Genomic DNA, 21,062 nt, shown 5'->3' on the forward strand with positions numbered 1-21,062 from the left:
GTCCCAAACTATTGCCTCCAGGTTTGAAAGCTGCTGGCAGACACGTTTGGCTAGCGCAATGTTTGCAAATCTGAATGTGAATGTCTTCGTAGCAGACACGTGCTCTCTCAAGCCCTGTAAGCCCTACTTCTTTATGTTGTTTTTCCCAGCCCAACCTCCGCATTTGTGTTCTGGATCCAGCCCCTCCACGTATTTGTATTTGCAACCCCACAATCTAGAGGCAGACGGCTGCTGCTGATGATACGTGATAAGCTGGGGTAAAGATGTGACTGATTCTTCTGGGATTCAGACAGGCAAAGAATTGATGAGGTTGATGCAAAGACCAGTGAAGTTAGGAGCATGGGGTGAAGTTGCGGGGAGGAAGCTAAGTCAGTGGGAAGATGAGGGCTGGACAAAGTCTGAAGGCTTGCAGCCGCTGGTTCAGTTTCCTCTGCCAGGGTCCAGAGGGTAGGAGGTGATAGGAGATAAAGTCAACTGGTCTGGCAGAAAAAAACAAAAAACCTTGTGCTGGGCCAAGAGCAAGAAAGAAAGAAGGGGGTGAAGAAGGCTGTGTATCCAGGCCCAAGGCTGAACCTCTCTCTGCATCCCCCAGCCCTCAGCAGCCCCCCAGCTCCAGAGGAAGGCCTAGGTCAAGGTTGGCACTGACGCTGTTCAGAAAACCTATGGCCTTCTAGCCATACATGTTCTTTTCACTTCCCAGCACACAAACTTTGTGTAAATGGGCAATGGCTTGAAGGTTTAATGGGGCTGGGAGAGCAGGTCAGTTAGGGAAGGGAAAATTTACCTCACTCTTACTGCCACCTGGATTACTTGGCCACTGAATTCCTCTTAGACACATGTAGAAATGGTCATGTCTTGATTTCATTAACAGTGATCAGTGCAAGGAATTCATCAGAGAAAAGGTAACGCAACCAACTTCTCAAATAAAGTACCAAAAAAAAAAAAAAATCCTGTTTTCCTTAAAATCAGAACCAACTGCTCCTTTGATTGACTCCAATCTGAGAAAGAGACTGTTTGACAGGTAAAAAGAAAGCCTAGGCCAGTGCAGGCTGACAGAAAAGTTCTCTCTACTTTTTGAGGAGCCATCATTTATAAGACTATGCAAATTTCATCCTCCCTTGTTCAGATGTTGAATGGCTTTTCACAATGAAATGGTGACTTCCTTGAAGCGCACACTCTTCAGAGTCAACCTGTGCTCAATGAGACACGCAGTCACCCATCTCTCACCACCCCCCCCCCAGGCCAGGCTCACACACAATGTGAGAAAAGCCCCAAGGTAGGAGAGTGGTCACATATTGTCCAATGGATTCATCCATACTGATACGTGGATTTCTACACTGTCTTGAATGGACTCCTCACTCTCATCTCTGGTTTAGCAACTTGCACCCAATGGCCCTAAAGACTCAGAAATATGTCCTTCATATATCACAGATGCACCAACACTAGAGCTTGGTAAACCCAAGTGGTGTTGGCTAGCTATCTCCAGGTTACATAGCTATAGGCCCTGCAGTTAATACTTTATTCCATATTATTTGTTCAGAGCTTAAAAAAATAGTAAAAAATCCTTGGTTACTTTTTTGTTTTTAATTTTTTTAAATTGGACATAATCCCCAAACAGTGTAAGAAGCCCAACAATTTGAGTGAGTTCCTAACTGGTTTAAGTATCACAGCAGGCAATAGTAAAACATTAAGTGCCTTTAAAAGGTTAAATTAAATGCATAAAGCAGTGCATGCATTTTGTCGCCACAAAAATTAAGACTGGATTTGGAGAGGGATTACTTCATTTAAGTCACATTAATATTGTTAAAGAACAGTGAGCTATAATGCAGTATTTAGAGCAAGTATATAACCACCTACACACTAGCATCACTTTATCGAGAAACAAACATATTAGTGTTACTACATGAACATACTTAAAATACTGTACACTGCTTCCACATTGGGTTAGCAGATGTAAACAGACAGCTAATTCAACTGGAGCTTAAGATATTATTTTCAATTTGTCATATAGTTTTTGCATAACATGCCAGTTCATCTTTCACAAAACCGTAACTTGCCTACCACAGCTTGCAGGGCTGGTCAGAGGATGCACATCAGCTCATACAAATATTTTACAATGGTCTATGGGAATGTGGAAAAGATGAAGCAGATCAGGAACAAAAGTACCCATTTCACGAGGATGCTAAATAACATGGAGTTGGGAACATCATTAATCCTTGCAACATGTGCTTCTTTATTGAATGTTACAGATTTGTAAAGGATTATAAAGTTATCCTGTAACGCTCATTAATACAACCACATGCTACAGCTATGCTGAGTTAAATACGGGCTACATATATGTTTACATGTGTTTTATAATACAGCATTGCCCCACACACACTGAACAGTATAGCTTATAGATATAGCATGATTGATGACTGGATAATATATAATTATAGAAACAGCCCAAACGTTCAGAAAGATTAGACTGTATAGCCTTAGAAAGTGGAAAAAATGTACTATCCAGTTATCTACCATAATATTATCTATAGAAACCATCTTTTAGAATACATTTGAAACATTCAGAAGAAACACATTTTGTGTTTCTTACAAGTACATTTTTATTTGATAATTCTGATATATATATATATATATATATATATTTTTTTTTTTTAAGGGGGAACTTTCAAAGTGCTACATAATATCCTAGACCTGGAAGCTTAGATTTTAAAAAAAATCCAGTTCTGTAAAGTGCTGCATTCTGACCCCTAATACACCTTCTGGCTGGAGAAACAAACTAGCCCCGCCAATTATAGCCAAGCTTTCCAGCTTCATTCAAATTCACCCAGGAGAGAGTTTCTAAGTATAAATATAAAGTTTGTTGATTAATCAGGAATTCCCAAGGTAATTTTCATTAAACATCCTTACATTTTTTTTTTCAAAAGGACTGAGCAATTTAGAACAAATCATTCCATATAGTAGTATATAAAAATTGGCACCTTAGAAGCATATGATTAAACCAAAGCTATTATTTCCTTGAGCGGTCTATGACTTTATTTATATTCCTCAATAACTTGCTGCTCATGGGCTGCTTAATTCACAGAGAAGGTAATTAATATCCCCTTGATCAGGGACATGGCGAAATAAATGGTCTAGACACAAGCTGACCGTACAAGGCCACAGAATCAATGCCACATTGGTGTGTAGAACACCCAGAAATGGAAAGAAATGGATGGAAACGTAACACACATGTAAATGCACAGGAAAGAAATGGCTCATGGAAGTTATACAGGTTGTGTTTAAAGTCACTTAAATTTGACTTATATATTTCACACACTTCACAAAAGATTTAAGAACTTCATTTTCATGCACAACAAAAGGACCAGGGAGTCACAAGGTCAAGGCTGTTAAATACTTTGTTTCCTAGATTTGGTTCTCTCCAGAAATCACAATGAATGGAAACACTCATGCTCATAATTTCTTTCCCCTATTTTCAATCTGGTCCAGAATGAGGCCCTGGAGGTGCTGTGATATCCTGCTCTGTGACCAAAGAAGAATAATTTCACCTCCTTCTTAGATTCCTCCACAGATTTAGAGAAGCCTCTGGCTTCGTAAGTATGTTCCATATTTAAAATCATCAAAGTGTTTAGGATGTAAATACATCAAACTAGCAAAAGCTAATCCAAGGAACAAAAGTAACAAAATCTGGGTTTAAACTCTGGTGCTGAGACTTGGCCTTCCTGAGAATCACAGAGAAATGGTCTTGAAATGTAAAGTGTCTATTACAGCTGCACGGATTATGAATAAACATGGTTCTTCTTCCTCATTATCAATCAATATGGAACCAGGGGTATGAACCCTTTAAGGTTATATTGCAACTCTACATGGACATACTTTTTTTTTTTTTTTTTCTGGGAGGTGAGCCCAGAGCTTTCATTAGATCTTCAAGGAGATTCATGACTCAAGGAAGTTTTAGGGCAACTAATCTATTCTTAGACCAAATGCATGTTTATTGAGGGGAAATGGCCAGTAAAAATATAATTGTTTCTAGAGCAATTATATATGAGGGACTCTGGTGACTTGTTTCTTACTCACTTAAATCCAAGGAGTGAAGATGGAATTGTTTAATTCTTTATATGCAGCAACATCATTGTCTCTACACCTGAAAAGCTTGTTCAGAAGATTTTGGTTTTTGTTTTAAATATTTAAAGGCTAGAGATTTTGTCCATGTATTCACTTGATTTCACATAATGAGAAATCTGGAATTCAAAACCACAGAAAAACAAAATAACCAGCAAGTATTGTCTTTTTCCTTAAAGATTTTTATTCTCCTTTAAATCAGTGATCCAAATAGGAATCCAAAGATTTGATAAAGATTTCTTTATCCCACTTTAAGTCCAGTTTCTGATCTAGAAACGTATGCCTATATTTGAGAGTCCATAATACTATCTGGTTTAGAACCGTACGTACTTGAAATAATCTTTGTGCAGGAGAAACCAGACTAAACGAGATGCCATGACAGCAAGTGCTTCCACAGAAAAAAGAGGCAAAGGGAAGGTAGTGAGTGATGTTGGCAACTCTAGTTTTGTACAAGGAAAAGCTAAGGTCATAGGGATTCTAAAAATTTATAATTTCAACATGTCAAAATTTAATATAATTAACTCTTTCAGTGGAACTCCTTGGATATTAAAAAATCCTGGTTATATCTCAAGATGATAGAAAAGTCCAAGCCTTTTAAGAAAGCTCTATATGTCTTTTTATAAACTATATATTAACATGTCTCTCTGTGTAAATGCATATAAGCAGCATATACTACAGAACTCTTTATATGTTTATTTGCTTTCTATTTTAGTCTACTGCATCTTTTTTATAGCTCTGTGTATAAGAAAAATATTCATGGTATGCCTGCTACTGATGGCTTGGGTTGATACCAAACTCCCAGTCAATTCTAAGGTTATTTATGGTTTTGAAACTTCCCTAAAAAGTGCTTTGGAACATTCCCATAAAAAAGATACCAGCCCTTGAAAAACTCCAATTAAATTTATGCTGAGCTCAGATTAAATGGCAAAACTCTAGGTATGAAAATATCCACATGTAACCAGATATTCATATACAAAATGGTCATGTGATAGGTGGTGTGGAAAATTGGCAGTTACATCCTGGAGATGTTCAGAAGACATGGTGGATTCATACACATGATGAGGGTCACACAGCAGCATCACACATAACATAGATGGTGGGAATATAGCAGTATCTCATATGGCAGTTTTAGGTGAGTTCTGCCTACTATTTTTTTTTTAAAGTTCACTATTATATTCAGTGAGTGGCTTCATTGATGATAAGTGAGATACAAAATAAATTAAAAAATATAAAATTATTTAATTACATTCATCCTGAGCTTACTTGACTATACTTGAATGCCCACTGTATATAATAAACCACTTGACAATTGTTTTTAACATCAACTCTTCTTTCATTTTGATTGCAATACAAAAAGGCATTTCTTTTCCCTTTATTTTCTTCAAAAGAGATAAAAGTTGTGGCACCAGAAATGAATATATAAGAGACAGGTGAACTATGACTGTTACCTTGTTTTTTCTTTATAATGATCAATTACAGAAGTGTTGGCATGAGAAGGATGTGGGACGTTAGGTAGAACTGCTTGCTGCCGGCTTATACTGAATAAAAAGGATGCTCTTCATCAGTCACCAGTGATGGAGCCAATGTGAAAAGAAAACAGAATTGAAGTTTAGAATATCTCATTTGTATGCTGGCTACTTTATTTTATTTTGCAATTTAGCCCTGCATCCTAAAACTCTTGATAATGGTCAGAAATGGAAAGATGCCTCCTGGCATGGAGCATGCTTGATGCCCCATTCATTCCCAGAGCTCATGGCTTTCTGAAATGACTAGTTATACACATTCATCTCAACCCTTCTTCTCCCTCTTTCCCCTCCCTACCCATCTAGTGTGAACATGACTTAAATCCCCTGCATTTTGCACTGGGCCAGATCCAATGTTTTCTTGATCTGTGACCCAGAAGTCACCTTTTAGTTAACAACTCCCAAGGAATGACTTGTTTTGCTCAGCTAAGAATAAAGCAGGTGAGTTTCAAGAAACGGGAACAGGTGAATTTCAGGGAGAATTTGAGGGCTGGATTCTTGAGCCTCCTGCAAAGCTTATTAGAAGGTTTAGTTGTGCTTGCTTTCAAAGCTGTGAAAAGCAGACATTCTGGAGAGTCTCCTCATGGACAGACTGTCCCCTCGGCCCTCTGGCTTGGAGGGCTTACTCCTCTGGAAGGGATTTCTCAGGCTTGCTGTGTTCCGCTGCCTGTCAAGTTTGTCACTGATGGAGAAGCTCTTCCTGGTGTGGGCATATGGTGTGCTTGGCTCCTCTGCTGAGTAGCTGTTGGCGCGCTCTATCTTGGAAACTGTGATGTTGTTCGACAGGGTTCTGTCTGAATTATCACCCTCCTGGGGGGGCACTGTGATGGTGGCCCTCCGGCCCTTGGCCTCATTCTCCTCACCATCAGAGCTGGGGTGACTCAGTTCTGCCTCTCGCTCGGGATGGCAGCACAACGATTCCTCCACTTTCCCTCCAAGACCTCCCAGGAAGGTGGTTCTGTCAGCAATCACTTGAGGAGCATTGACACATCTCGTGTCAATACAGTCTGTAATACTTGTATATTCTGCTGTTTTCACGGGCACCCCAAAGTTGGCATAACAGCTCCTCGAAGGAGAAAACATAAAGCTATGTGATTTCACGATGGAGGCTTCTTCTAGAAGAAAGGGAGTGGTGGCTAGGTAGCGGCTACTTTTGGAACGCTCAATGGTGTGGTACATTGGAGGGTCAGTGTCCCATGGATTTTGGCCTTCTGGGATGTGGGTATAGTCTGAAGAAAAAGATCTAGTGTCCATGGAGGTGATGTCCTCAAAATCAATGCTCCGGCTTGGTGGTCTGTCTGTGGGTGCAAGAGTTGCATAGGCACTACTTGAAGGAGCTGTGGAAGGTACTGGAGCTGAAAAGCTTGGTTCTCCCAGCCCAAGGATGTTCATGGAATTGTCCAGTGGGTCTATATCACAGTGGAGCTCATCCATGGCAGAGACATAGATGTCTATACATGAAGATGGTCTTCTGGAGTCGGGAACAATGGCCAAGGTGTTTGCAGGGGCTGCAGGAGCTTTGGATTCTTTTGCTATGGAGTGGGAACTAGTAGCTCGGTGTAGGCTCAGGGACCTTTCTTTAAAAAGACTCTCCAACTTTTCTATCCCACCTTTGTCTTTCATATTGACTGAATAGAAAGAATGGCTTCGCATACGGGGCATTAAGGTTGGAGAAGTTGGGGACAAGGTCTCCTCACCTGCAGGGTCTATACTCTCTTGGAGCTTGAAGGTGTTCCCCTCCTGGCTGTTGAAGCTGCTCTGGCGGACAATGTAGGCTGCATCTGTGCAGTCCGAGGAGGTCCGCGAGCGGATTTTGTTGGACTCAGCCCGCTCTAGACCTGTCAGGCGCTCCAGGGCTGTGGCCATGCGCCCGATGAGGTCCTCAAGCTGCGCCAGCCGGATGTCCACAGTCTGGAGCGAGGCTTTCATGCAGTGCTCCCTCTCGTTGACTTCCTCCAGCCGCATGGACATATTCTCCACCCTGGGCGGGAAGAGAGAACCAGAGTCACTCTGGGTAGTTTCTCTGCAGGAGGCTGTGGAGCAGGGACAGAGGGGCTTGGAATTGTGCCCCAACTTAATGCCATCACTGTCCCACTGGGGGGAACTGAGGGGGTGTGGGTAGTGAGAAGGGGTGGAGAGGAGAGGATGGCTGTGACCCTGTCACTGGGAATCACAGAACTCCAATCTTTCTAAGCTAGAAAAGGCTTGAGAGTTGATTGAATCCAGCAGTTTCTAGCTACTAATCCCCTTTCCCTCAGGGAAACGTCATGCTCAGTCCCAAAAACTAAACACCTAGGCAAGGAGGTCTTGAAGAGGAGTGAGGCCAAAGTCCCACTCTTTGCCGCCCTCCTGGCTTCACTGTGGCTTGGGGCAGGGTTCAATGACCTAAATAAGGACTAGGATGTTGGCGTAACAGTCGCCAGCAAAATGAGAATGTTACATTTGCATGACTTTACCCAGTTTTGCAGTAGAATTGTAGAATGTAGCTATTCTTACCGTAGTGTGCATGTAAAATTTGTATTTTATGGACTGGGATTATGTTTATTTTGCATATACATAATAATCTTTTGTTGTTGTTCTTATTCACAACAATCTTTTTAGAAAGTAGTACCTCCAAAGGAACTGATATGGTCCTATTACTGAGTCACCTGGGGTTGACCTTATTTAACCCGATCCTTTCATTAATAAAGGATAAACAAATATCAAGAAATTTAGCCAAGATTACATAATTTGTGGTAAACTCTAGAGTGGCTATCAATAAATCATCCTACGCCTCTCTCTGTCTTTCCAGGTAGCTGATCCAGGTGCTTTCTATCCCAGTTATTTCTATAGTCCCAATTCTTAAGGGTGTGATCTGTCTCATATTCCCCTTTGCATTTCCATGTTGCCAGCCCAATACCTGCCAGATGTCAAGAAAGGCTCACTGAACAAATCACTGTGACAAACTTGATTTCAATTGTTTAATGGGTTGCTAGGCCATTTACTTATAAAGACGGAGACCACATATTTGAAATAAAATTGTGCCATATTTTTCACTTGTTCACATTAACTTGGAAAGGACAAACCAAAGGCAAGTTTTGGTTTGAGCTTAAACTTTCACTTTTAAATGCCAAAAGGCAAATCTTGGAGAATCTAAAAAAGATCTATTCACAACTTTTTTTGAGAGGATAAAGATACTTTCCTAATTCTTCCAATATGCACAGCAAATTACTTGACCATTGACCCTTAAAAGGAACATGGCTGCATGCTTTACAGAAGATGATAGGAATTAGAGCTAGGTCCCTCCAATTGTTGTGGTGGTGGTGTGTTAACAACAGCAACACCTCTATCCGTGAAGAATATATATTTCATTGCCAGAAGGAGATACAAGAGGCATGTGGTTTCTCTCTCTGAGGAACCTATAGGTTAAAAAAAAAAAAAAACACATACATGTATAAAAGCCTACTTCTGCTGGCCAGAGTGGGAATATGTGATTCTCTTACCTTTGCAACACCCTCCCCCACCCCCCAACAACTCACTCTGCTCTTTTTATCTCTCAGTTTCCCTTCATCAGTCTAAGTTTCTGGATGGCTCTCAAGAACCCTGCTTCAGAAACATTTTTTTTTTTTTTGCTCGTTTCTGCTGCTCCATAGCCAGTTTAGCACCTCTAGGGTCTAGGCACACTCTGCCACGATGCTCAGGTATATTTCCAAAAGACTTGTACACTGAGCAATTCTGTATCTGGCAAACCCAATGTTACCCGTCCAGCTAGCACAGATGATTCAGAAAGAAAATTCAACTTTTTCCTATTTCACTTGTTTTGTGGTATACACGTAGCCCAAGAAACAAATTACTTACAATAATAATTTTGTGAGTCTTAGAGACTTACAATTGACTTTTTCATCATCTATCCTATGGAGTTTGCAAGTATTACAGTTCGTTTTCGCAATGCAATACGCTTTCGGTAAGTAGATAAAAATACTACTTCATTAAACGCAGGAGTGGGACAGATGGTACATTTCTGTAGAATGAGGATTTTTGTTTGGGATACTTAGGTACTGGGTCCACCTAGCTTTTCAGTGTTGGCAGAGTTACAAAATGCAGGATAATTTTCTTCCTCCCTTTCCTGTCCTTTCCTGGAGTTTGGTATATACAAGGTTGGTATGGAAAGAGATAAAGATGTTCTCTGAGTATAACTGCATGTGGCTATTGTTTTGGGCATGGGAAGATATCTCCCTGCACTGTGGGGACCCCCCTGAGCACCCTACCTCGCTTTAGTTCCAGAATCCAACACTGCAGAGAAAACTAGCAGGTGAAAGGCTGAGCTAAGGCACCAAGAGGCAATGAAAGAGTAAGGACTTGGTTGTGGGGAATAAACAGAACCCAGACACTAAGGACCCTAAGGAATGGGAGGGAGAGAGGAGGTACAAGGAAGAAGGGGGTCCTCCGGGAAAGCAAGGAGGTGCCCAGTGGGAGCCTCAAGAGCAAAGATAAAGAAGTATGGCTCCAGGGGGTAGAACTAGGGGAGGAAAGCATTCTAGAACAAGGTCAAGGAGCTATTCTTCACCAAATCTTAACTTTCCTGTGGGCTCTGAGGCGCTTTGGAACGTAAGACTTGAATTTTTTAAAAAAAAAAACAACAAAACAGAACTGTTTTATCTGTTTTCTTTCAGAATCCTGGATGTGTTTAATCACTTGACTGTATGTCAGTCAGGTCATTGATATAAGTGATAGGGGTTTAATATAGGAGTTATAAAAAAGAGGAAAGTTCCTAGAGTCAAACTTACATACGCTTGTTCCATACATAGAGTTCTTCCCTTAATCTTTAAAAAGAATTCTGGAAAAGTTAATTTGTCAATGGGCATGCATTACAGATATAAATAGGTATGAGAAACAAATCAAGAGTTTTGGCTCATAGGGGTAGTTTCCAGGAGCTGACTCTGGTCAAATAACTCAGGAGATCATATGGAGATAAGAATGGTAAGATTTTATGGATCAAAAGGAATCCTCAAGGAGATACATATGGCAGTGACTAAGTAAGAAAAGAAAAAGGGATTTGGAAAGAAAGATATTGTATGGGAGGAACACTTTATTTTTCTTTCCTTCTTTCAAATTTCCAGATCTTGTGTGACTTATTTCAGAATAACTCAAGAGACAATCACAATAGGCACCCAACAGAAACCTGGAAAGGTATGAGGTGGTTCTTGTTCCCAGGAGGCCAAGAAAGCAACAGCCAGAAGTCCATCAAAGGGCACTCAATAGGCTGGTTAAAAAAAGAAATCCAGGTCGTAAGACAACCAGCCTCTAACGGCCAAAGTGATAAGGAAAAGGGCATTCAAAAGAAGATTCTGGCAGCACAGAAAATTTCAACTTCAATATGCAATATGTTAAGGATTATTGTAGTCTTGCCACCTCTTCTTAATATCTTCTGCTTCTCTTAGGTCCATACCATTTCTGTCCTTTATCAAGCAAATTTGCATGAAATGTTCCCTTGGTATCTCTAATTTTCTTGAAGAGATCTCTAGTCTTTCCCATTCTGTTGTTTTCCTCTATTTCTTTGCATTGATCGCTGAGGAAGGCTTTCTTATCTCTTCTTGCTATTCTTTGGAACTCTGCATTCAGATGCTTATATCTTTCCTTTTCTCCTTTGCTTTTTGCTTCTCTTCTTTTCACAGCCATTTGTAAGGCCTCCCCAGACAGCCATTTTGCTTTTTTGCATTTCTTTTCCATGGGGATGGTCTTGATCCCTGTCTCCTGTACAATGTCATGAACCTCCATCCATAGTTCATCAGGCACTCTATCAGATCTAGTCCCTTAAATCTATTTCTCACTTTCACTGTATAGTCATAAGGGATTTGATTTAGGTCATACCTGAATGGTCTAGTGGTTTTCTCTACTTTCTTCAATTTAAGTCTGAATTTGAGTCCAAATAGAAAAAGGAGTACGTCAAGGCTGTATATTGTCACCCTGATTATTTAACTTCTATGCAGAGTACATCATGAGAAATGCTGGGCTGGAAGAAGCACAAGCTGGAATCAAGATTGCCGGGAGAAATATCAATAACCTCAGATATGCAGATGACACCACCCTTATGGCAGAAAGTGAAGAGGAACTAAAAAGCTTCTTGATGAAAGTGAAAGAGGAGAGTGAAAAAGTTGGCTTAAAGCTCAACATTCAGAAAACGAAGATCATGGCATCTGGTCCCATCACTTCATGGGAAATAAAGGGGGAAACAGTGGAAACAGTGTCAGACTTTATTTTTGGGGGCTCCAAAATCACTGCAGATGGTGACTGCAGCCATGAAATTAAAAGACGCTTACTCCTCAGAGGGAAAGTTATGACCAACTTAGATAGCATGTTCAAAAGCAGAGACATTACTTTGCCAACAAAGGTCTGTCTAGTTAAGGCTATGGTTTTTCCAGTAGTCATGTACAGATATGAGAGTTGGACTGTGAAGAAAGCTGAGTGCTGAAGAATTGATGCTTTTGAACTGTGGTGTTGGAGAAGACTCTTGAGAGTCCCTTGGACTGCAAGGAGATCCAACCAGTCCATTCTGAAGGAGATCAGCCCTGGGATTTCTTTGGAAGGAATGATGCTAAAGCTGAAACTCCAATATTTTGGCCATCTCATGCGAAGAGTTGACTCACTGGAAAAGACTCTGATGCTGGGAGGGATTGGGAGAGGGAGGAAAAGGGGACAACAGAGGATGAGATGGCTGGATGGCATCACCAACTCGATGGACGTGAGTTTGAGTGAACTCCGGGAGTTGGTGATGGACAGGGAGGCCTGGCATGCTATAATTCACGGGGTCGCAAAGAGTCGGATACAACTGAGTGACTGAACTGAACTGAAGGATTATTGTATTGTGTGTGCTTACCTTCTAGAAAATTCTTTTTTTTTTCCTGATAACCTCAAAATGTGATTAAAGGAACTATGGTAATAGGAAAAAGACAACTGGCTGGTCATGCCTGTTCTAAATTTCAAATATTACCTGGAGTGCTAGCAGTTGAATGGGTGTAGGATGAAGAGCAGAAACAACTTCAGATCACATGAGCCCAGTTGTTGGGGCTCTTATAGGGGCAAGGGGTATACTGATACAGGTTTTTTGATCAAAGACAATGATGCAGAGCAGCCAAAGTGAACTCTTGCTTATCCATAGACTGATAACGTAATTTGTGAACTTTAGGGTCACCTACCCCTTTCCTATGGGCTTCCCTCATAGCTCATTAGGTAAAGAATCTGCCTGCAATGCAGGAGACCTGGGTTTGATTCCTGGGTCTGGAAGATCCCCTGGAGAAAGAAATGGCAACCCACTCCAGTATTCCTGCCTGGAAAATCCCATGGACAGAGGAGCCTGGCAGGCCACAGTCCATGGGGTTGCCAAGAGTCAGACACGACTTAGTGAATAAAAGACGATGACGACCCTTCCCTTTGGGCCAGTTAGCCTTCTAATTAACTCTGGGACCCAAAGAGGGGAGAAAAGTTAAACTTGGATCTATCAATGGAGATAGCAAAGATCAGCTTTAGAAAAAGATACAGTGGCAAGTGACTGAAGCTCCTCTTTTATGACTTACACTATTTGGGGTTTATTTATAAATTTCATATATTCTAAATTATTCTTTCTTTGTTATGAAACATTGTAACTGTAAAATACTATTAATAGTCATTGTCTAATATTTTTTGGATCTAGGTAAAGTGGAAAAAGGGGGCTACAGAGCCTATTGGTTTGGGAAAGATAATGTTAGATTAAAAGATGATAACAAGGAATGATGTATATTACAGTTTGCCTAAATTGTTATTGTCAAGGAGAAAATTCAAATGGGAACTTCTGTAAAGTGGAGCTCAACAGGTAGGGTGATGGTGAGGATAAACTGGAAGCTGTAAGTTAGGGGTCTGAGGACCAAATCCCTATGGGAAGGCAGATCAAGGAAGTACGTGAAGCAGGCAAAGCATAAGAGACCAGCGGAAGGTTCTGTGGCAGAAGAGAGCATGTCCAGGCCAAAGGCATTCAGAGTGAATTTTAACAATCACTGTCAGCTCAACACAACAGCCCTCTGTGGGCAGGTGCTGCCCACGAGCGACCAGTCTGCAAAACCTGCTTTAAATGAGTTAAAGGGACCAGAAAAGAACTTCCATCTATGATCATCAGAAAATCTAGGTGACCCTTAAGAGACAAAGGTAAATAAAAAGAAATGCCAGGAGACTGCAGATAGGAAATGTTTTCTCAGTACTCAACATTCCTGATTCTATGAATTATGGGAGTTTAACATCAATTCTAGGCAGCATTATAGAATGGCTTGTTGGTGTTTAGTCACTAAGTCATGTATGACTCTTTTGCAACCCCATGGACTGTAGCCCACCAGGATTCTCTGTCCATGGGATTTCCCAGGCAAGAATACTGGAACAAATTGCCATTTCCTTCTCCAGGGGATCTCCCCAACCTAGGGATTGAACCCATGTGTCCTGAGTCTCCTGCATTGGCAGGTGGATTCTTTACCACTGAGCCATCTGGGAAGCCCATAGAATGGCTTAGTTTTAAGTAATTAAGCTGATGCTATCTTTTGGGTACTTTAAAGAGACAGGATTAATTAACAGGAGGCTCAATATTAATCTTGTCTCTCTTTTGATAATCTAGACTAACAAAGAAACATAGATGCACAATATTTTTCATAAAGTACATTGTGATTTTAGTAAATGGGTTGATACACTAGGTTGACTGGAGAAATGTGAATACTTGGCTGGCTGATTAACCAAGTGAGAGACGGTATAACATGGACTGGTATCATCATGAAAGATAGTTTTTGGAGTCATGCAATATCTTAATTCTGTCTTGGTTCACCTGATTCACTGGAGTCATGCGATATCTCAGTTCTGTCTTGGTTCACCTGATTTACTGGAGTCATGCAATATCTTAGTTCTGTCTTGGTTCACTTGATTTATGCTGGTGAGATTTTGGTGGATTATGTCGAAGGCATAGCAGATATGTTTATCAAGCAAACAATGATATAAAAACAATAGGATGAAAAATTAGTAGACAGACAATAAAATGAGGATCCAAAGTTGTCCTTAAAATGCTATAATAATGAGCCAAAGTTGGGGGTGGGAGGTGGGGACTCCGGTGGCGCTAGTGGTAAAGAAACCATCTGCCAATCCAGGAGACCTAAGAGATGCGGGTTCTATCCCTGGGTCAGGAAGATCCCCTGAAGGAGGGCATGGCAACCCACTGTAGTATTCTTGCCTGGAGAATTCTATGGACAGAGGAGCCTGGCAGGCTATATAATCCATGGCGTTGCAAAGATTTGGACATGACTGAAGTGACTGAGCACACAAAGAGGAAGTGGAATTAAAGACAAATTTCATAGCAATGAATGCTAAGTCTTGATTTTAGGTTAGAAACAAACATTTCCAAAGAAGTTGGAAGATATTTGAAATATCTCATGTGAAAAAGGCTTGGTTTTAATTAACTGTAGGCTCACTCTGAACCAAAGATATGACTTGGCTGCTATGATGGTAATGCAATCCCATAGCAAATAAAATGTGTAGATCCAAAAATAATAACTACCAGTTAAAACATAGTATCTCATGTATGTTATCTCAATAACTTTTAAAATTTTAGTTAGGTATTAATACCACAGGTATGTCCCCATTTTACTGATTGGGACATAGGTTTAGAGGAGTTAAGTAACTTGTTCAAGGTCACACAGCTAGTTACTGCAGAATTAGTATTAAAAATCTTTCCATTTTACTATGTTCTTTCCCTTGTTACATGTTCTTTTCCTATTGTACTCTGTAAGTATTAGGTTAGCATATAGTAGATGATTAAAAACAGTAACTGAATGAATAAAGGCATTGAGTCTAGGCTCTAACTATAACACAGAATTAGGTTCCATTTAGATATCACATTTAAAGGGTGATGTTGAAAATTCAAAGTGCATATTGAGAAAGTGGGCAGGGTAGTGGAAGATCTGCTGTACACATGCTAAGTGGTTAAAGGATTTTGGGATATTTAGTTTAGAAACGATAAAGCAAATGGGAGATGATGATGATATTACCATATGTGAAACATTTTTTCAGAGAGAGTAGAATGTAATTTTTTCTGTATTTATTCATGAGGCTGGTATCTAAGGCAGCTTCTCCTCCTTCAGAAGGTGCTCAAATAGAGGCTGACTGTAACTGGATCATACATTCTTTCAAAGCAAAATCCTTCTATCCCCACTCCAACCCCAGGCCCTGCTCAGCACATGCTTGTTAAATTGCTGCTGGTTAGGTGTGTGGGAGAAATACTGCTTTGGGTACAAGTAATCTGTTCTTGGGCTTCCCTTCTGGCTCAGCTGGTGAAGAATCCTCCTGCAATGTGGGAGACCTGGGTTTGATCCCTGGGTTGGGAAGATCCCTTGGAGTAGGGAAAGACTACCTACTCTAGCATTCTGGCCTGGAGAATTCCATGGACTATAGTCCATGGGGTTGTAAAAAGTCGGACACAAATGACTGACTTTCACACACACACAATCTGTACTTAATGACCTCCAGAACTATTCCAAATGTAAGGTACCGAATTTTATTGATATATGTTCCACAGTGAATAATTCTGCACTGTCCTATCCTACTTGGGACTTTAAGCTTGTCCATTATATTCCATTAGTGTTCCCCAAAGTGTGGTTCAGGACTAGCATTACCATCAGCATTACTGGGAACTTGTTAGAAATGCAAATTCTCAGGCCCCATCGTAGACATGGTGAATCAGAAACCATGGATGTAAAAAAAAACAAAAAAAACAAAAGAAACCAAGGATGTAGGTAGATGCCCAGAAACCTGTCTTGTAACAAGCTTTCCAGATGATTTTAAGGCCTTCTAAGGTTTGACAACTGTGAGTTAGATGTTTCTGGCTGTTCCTGCCTTGGGTATACACTAGAACTCAGTGAGACTGTGCTTTTTGAGGACAGAGCTCTGCCTTATTGCCTGGTACACAGTAAAAGCCCCAGTATGCATGTATTGAAACAGAACCCACTAGTTGAAGGATGATGAGCACAGAATTTGATGGCACAAACTTCAAGAATTGGTTATTGTAAGCCAGGGTAAAAACATCCTCAGAAAAGAAGGTAGTTACCAATGTTGCTTAACAGCTTAAAATTTTGGCTATTTTAATATAATTATCACTAGCTAGATATTGTCCCAAATAAGTAATGGCATTGGCTACAATCAATTAGCTAACTATATTTTGGAACTTTATTGCTTTAGATACATCATGGTCATTGCTACATAAAAATGGCAAAGACAAGGGTTTCTCAGAATCAGTTCCTCCAAGGTGTTAATGATCTCCTGAATATTGTATTGGGTCCTTCCTATACATACTATTTGGTGACAAAAATATAATTTAATAATGATCCATTTAAATAGACAATTATAGAAGTACATTTTTACTTCTAAAGAGACTCATGCAAATAGAACTTGAATAAATTAACTGTATTTTAAAGGTAGTAGCAAGGGGAGAAACAGAGCAAAAAACCAGCTCTTAAGTTTTCTGATTTCAAATCTCTGTATTGAGGTTATCTAATATGAGGAGAAAATTATAAAAGATATAGTATAAAATGTGAAGTTAACTTACATAAATTTAACATATGTATTCAAATGTGAGTTTATACATACTTATCTATCATCTCTCTACCCATCTATCTATTCACCTAGCTAGCCAGCTAGCTCATGTAAAACAGGACAGGTGATTTCACCTGCCACCCCACTTAGAAAGGACATGTCCTGGAGAATGTGTGAAATGGGTAATACGGATCCCCTCCCTCCCTTGGTTGATCTCTGTTCCCCAATGCACCTCATGGTGTTTCTATTGTAGTGAGTATAATTCTAGTGTTTAAAGACATTATTTTTGGTACATTTGCAGATGCAAAACTACTACCATCACCACCAAAAGCAGAACTTCAAATAAACACAGACAGAAGCTACAGAAGCAGAATGAGGCCTGGGCTTAGATTCACTTCTCTGGTACCTGGGCTTAGCTGTGAACTCACCCTGGCCCTCTGGGCCCCGTTACTCCAGAAGGTCAGCTAACGCCTAGGTCACAGGGAGGGCTGCCCTGCACTCTGTCCTGATTTCTGGGAATTGTTCATCTTGGTCACCTTCCTGAAGGGTGGGGCTCGGTAACTCCCCAGAGAGGAAGAGGGCCTCGGGGAAGAAGTCTCCTGGAGGCATCTGTAAATGTGAGGTGAGAGCCTCAGGTGGAGGTGCTCTAGCTCCTCCATGTTCCCATTCAAAGGGGCTTTGTGACAGGCTACAGTTTGCACGCCCTGGTGTCTGCACCTCTCATGCTAGTTCCCCAGAGAGACAAGGACTTCTCTGCATCTTAATACTCCTCCCCCTACCTTTCTTTCCTCCCAGGTCTGCGGTTTTCTGAATACAAAAAGCCATTGCAAAGGGTCCTGGACACATGCTTTGCAAATATGCCTGAGCAATGGACAATGTGTCCACATGGTACAATTTTATGGGAACTACATGGCTAATATGTCCATTAATAAATAACTTTTTCAAGGCCTTAGCATAAGAGAGGTCTTCAGATTTGCAGCTTCTTCCTCTGTTTGCTAGAAAATTGCTTCACTTCGTATCATCATAAAATGTTCTAGTTTGCAGTGACAGATGTGTATAAAATCTGCGCATGGCTTTAAACTTTATTAATATTGGCTAGTACCTATGGGTATAATCACTAAATGGCATGTGTGTATATAAGCACTTATCTAGACTGCATTCCTTAAATAAATAATGGGCCAGGGATAGAAAAAGTGCCATTTGTGTCATTTCTGCAGACCATTAGAGAAAACGTATGAAGTGGCTAAGCAGACAAAATGTCATTTCATGAAAACTAGACGTGACTGACTCAAATCTTAAAAGTCTGAGTCATATATCAACTGATGTCATGAATGTATCATCCTTTTCCCCACTATTTATAAGTAACTTCTGCCATCTCTATATTGCAAATGCTTAAAATGTAAAGTTACACTAATGTTTTGTAATACTTGGCGTGTTCTTCAGAAAAGCAGTGGCCCAAATGCTGGACTATGCCAGCCTGGAATGAAGTTTGTATTAGACTACAGCAAAATGAGGAAAATCAGAAAAATTTAAATTTATTTGCAAAACGTTAGATTTATTAAATTTTAAGTATTCTCTTCTCTTTGAGATTTTTTTTCTTACAGCCCTACTGGTCTATAAACCTATTTGGTCAGTGAGATCTAAAAGTGTATAATAAGTAAGTAGAAAAAAATCTACTTTTATTTCTTTGTTTTTACCTTGTTCTATAAGAATTAAAAAAAAAAACACAAAATAATTGAAAAAAACACCCTCAACATTTATTCTAATTCACAAGTCTCTTGCTGTTGTTTATTCAGAAGGCACTGAGCACCCCTACAAGCCAGGCAACTAGGACCATCTTGACCTTTGGAGAAGATGCTCAATGATCTACATGAAACACAAACTTGATGAGAACCTTGAGTCGGGCTGGGCTTCTCTTGGTTTGTGTCTAGGTCTGAACTTTCCAATTTCTGGTCTGAGTCAACAACTCTTGCCCTGTCCCGGACTCAACAATCTCCAGTGTCCAAGAAGGTGACTTCTACTGCCTGCTGGGAAATCTAGGACTTACAAGTCTGGGATTTTGATCTATAGACATTTCAGACAATGTTCTGTTCTCTCATAAGCTCAATGATTTCTTGTACAATAAAAATAAGCAAAAAGCGGGGGGGCAGGGGGGAATCTCTGTTTTCTTTGTGGTCCTGCAAACAAAATCAATTGATAAGGCATGCCGTGGTATAAAACATCCCCAGGAGACATGAGCCCAGAGAACACACCTTTCTGAAGTCACTCGTATCCTCTCATCATTGGACGAGTTGAATCGATCATCCTTTTCTCTGAAATATTCCTCTATGCACTGCTCTTCAAAATCATGTACTTTCTTGAGCTCATCATCAGTTATGAAGAGCTCTGTGGAAAAGATGAGAGAGATGAGGCAGAGAAGTAAAAGCAATGAACCTGATTTGTGGGCCTAATGACATTCCTAACTCAAATCAGGTTAGGGAACGGTGCCTTGATTCTTCACCAAGACTCAAACTAAATCCAAACCTGGTCAGCTGACTTGTGTCATTGTCCTCTTTCTGGGTGTTAGATTCATTTTGGACCTCTGAATCTCACCTAAGTATACCTGGCTTACTGCAGAGAATGGTTAGAATAATATATGTTGTAAGGATAACAATGTAGCTAAATAAAGAAAAGGGAAGCTATGCAGAGAAAGGTTTATTAAAAACTCCTGGGCTGAGGAGTGTGGCAGACACACATTTTTCATTTGCCTTACTAAAAGCCCTTTGTGACCCAATTTCCCCTCCCTCTTCCAACTATTGAGACTGGAAAGCCAAATATTTCCAGTATTCCTTGAAGTTTGAGCAGCAACCAAGAAACACAGTTTGGCTCAAGGTACAAAAAAAAAAAATCTGCTGCAGGAAAAGGTTGACATTTCAATTCCCCACCCCACCTCCACCGCCTTTTTCTTTCAAAGGTATTGGAAAGAGATTTTGGTTTCCTGATCAACTACAGGTATGTGGTTGATTCTTTCTACCTTTTTTCATCTTCATACTTCTTTATGCCTTGAACATGGACATGTGATGACTGGAAGTACAGCAGCTATTTTGCTACTGTGAGACAAGACAGCGTGACAGGGAATAGCTGAGTCTAAAAATAGGCGTGGGGTCTTTGACTTTAGTGAGGCATTATTGAGCTCTGGGCTATTTACCTTTTCACTTTTTGTTGTGTGAGTTAAAGTAAAACCTTACATATTTGTGTTATTGTATCTGGTGTTCTGTTTATAGCAAGTAAACAAACGAGTAACTGATACAGTGGTAGAAAGAGCCCAGTGGAAATCTGAACCTTTTCTCCCCTTTGAGCTTTCTACTTGCCTAAATGGGTATTTCAAATGGAAACAGTGAATTTTGGAATTCTTAACCCCTCTCCAACTTTCCAATTTTAATGTCTCGAAAGAGGTCAGGCATTGCTATGTCAAAGAAGTTGTTAAAAGCTTCAGACTTAAAGAAACAGTTGATTATTGAGTGGCTTTGGTTTTAAACTTTAGTTGCACTAGTAATCACCTGGAGGTGATTCTTGGGCCACAATCCTAAAGGCTCTGATTCAGTAGATTTAGTGTAGGTGGTCTATTTGACGCTCTTTGAGAAACCACAGGAGGTTGCTTGTATGGGGCTGGATCCTACTGTTCTTAACAGTGGGTGTACCCAGGGGACATTTAGGAACTTGCAGGAGCTGTTAGTATTCAATGAGTGGAGGCTGGATGTGCTAAATCTTCTACAATGTGTGGAACAATTCTATATAATAAAGAATTATTCCCCCAATTGAACCTCTTTTTAGAAATACTGGGCTAGAAGGTGGTTGGTGGAAAGTCTT

The 21,062-nt window shown here is 40.3% G+C and overlaps 1 protein-coding gene across 1 annotated transcript in view; it reads right to left on the reverse strand.

The window, feature by feature from the left end:
* Nucleotides 1-2,209: 2,209 nt before the first annotated feature.
* Nucleotides 2,210-21,062, reverse strand: part of TRPM3 (transient receptor potential cation channel subfamily M member 3) — a gene marked incomplete in the record, with an annotated part of 593,048 nt that continues 574,195 nt past the window's right edge. The window contains 2 exon segments of the mRNA XM_045165065.1: nt 2,210-7,623; nt 19,466-19,598. Of these exon segments, the coding sequence (XP_045021000.1) occupies nt 6,171-7,623; nt 19,466-19,598 (1,586 nt within the window).

This window comes from Bubalus bubalis, chromosome 3 (assembly GCF_019923935.1).
Source record: "Bubalus bubalis isolate 160015118507 breed Murrah chromosome 3, NDDB_SH_1, whole genome shotgun sequence".
Lineage (NCBI taxonomy): Eukaryota > Metazoa > Chordata > Mammalia > Artiodactyla > Bovidae > Bubalus > Bubalus bubalis.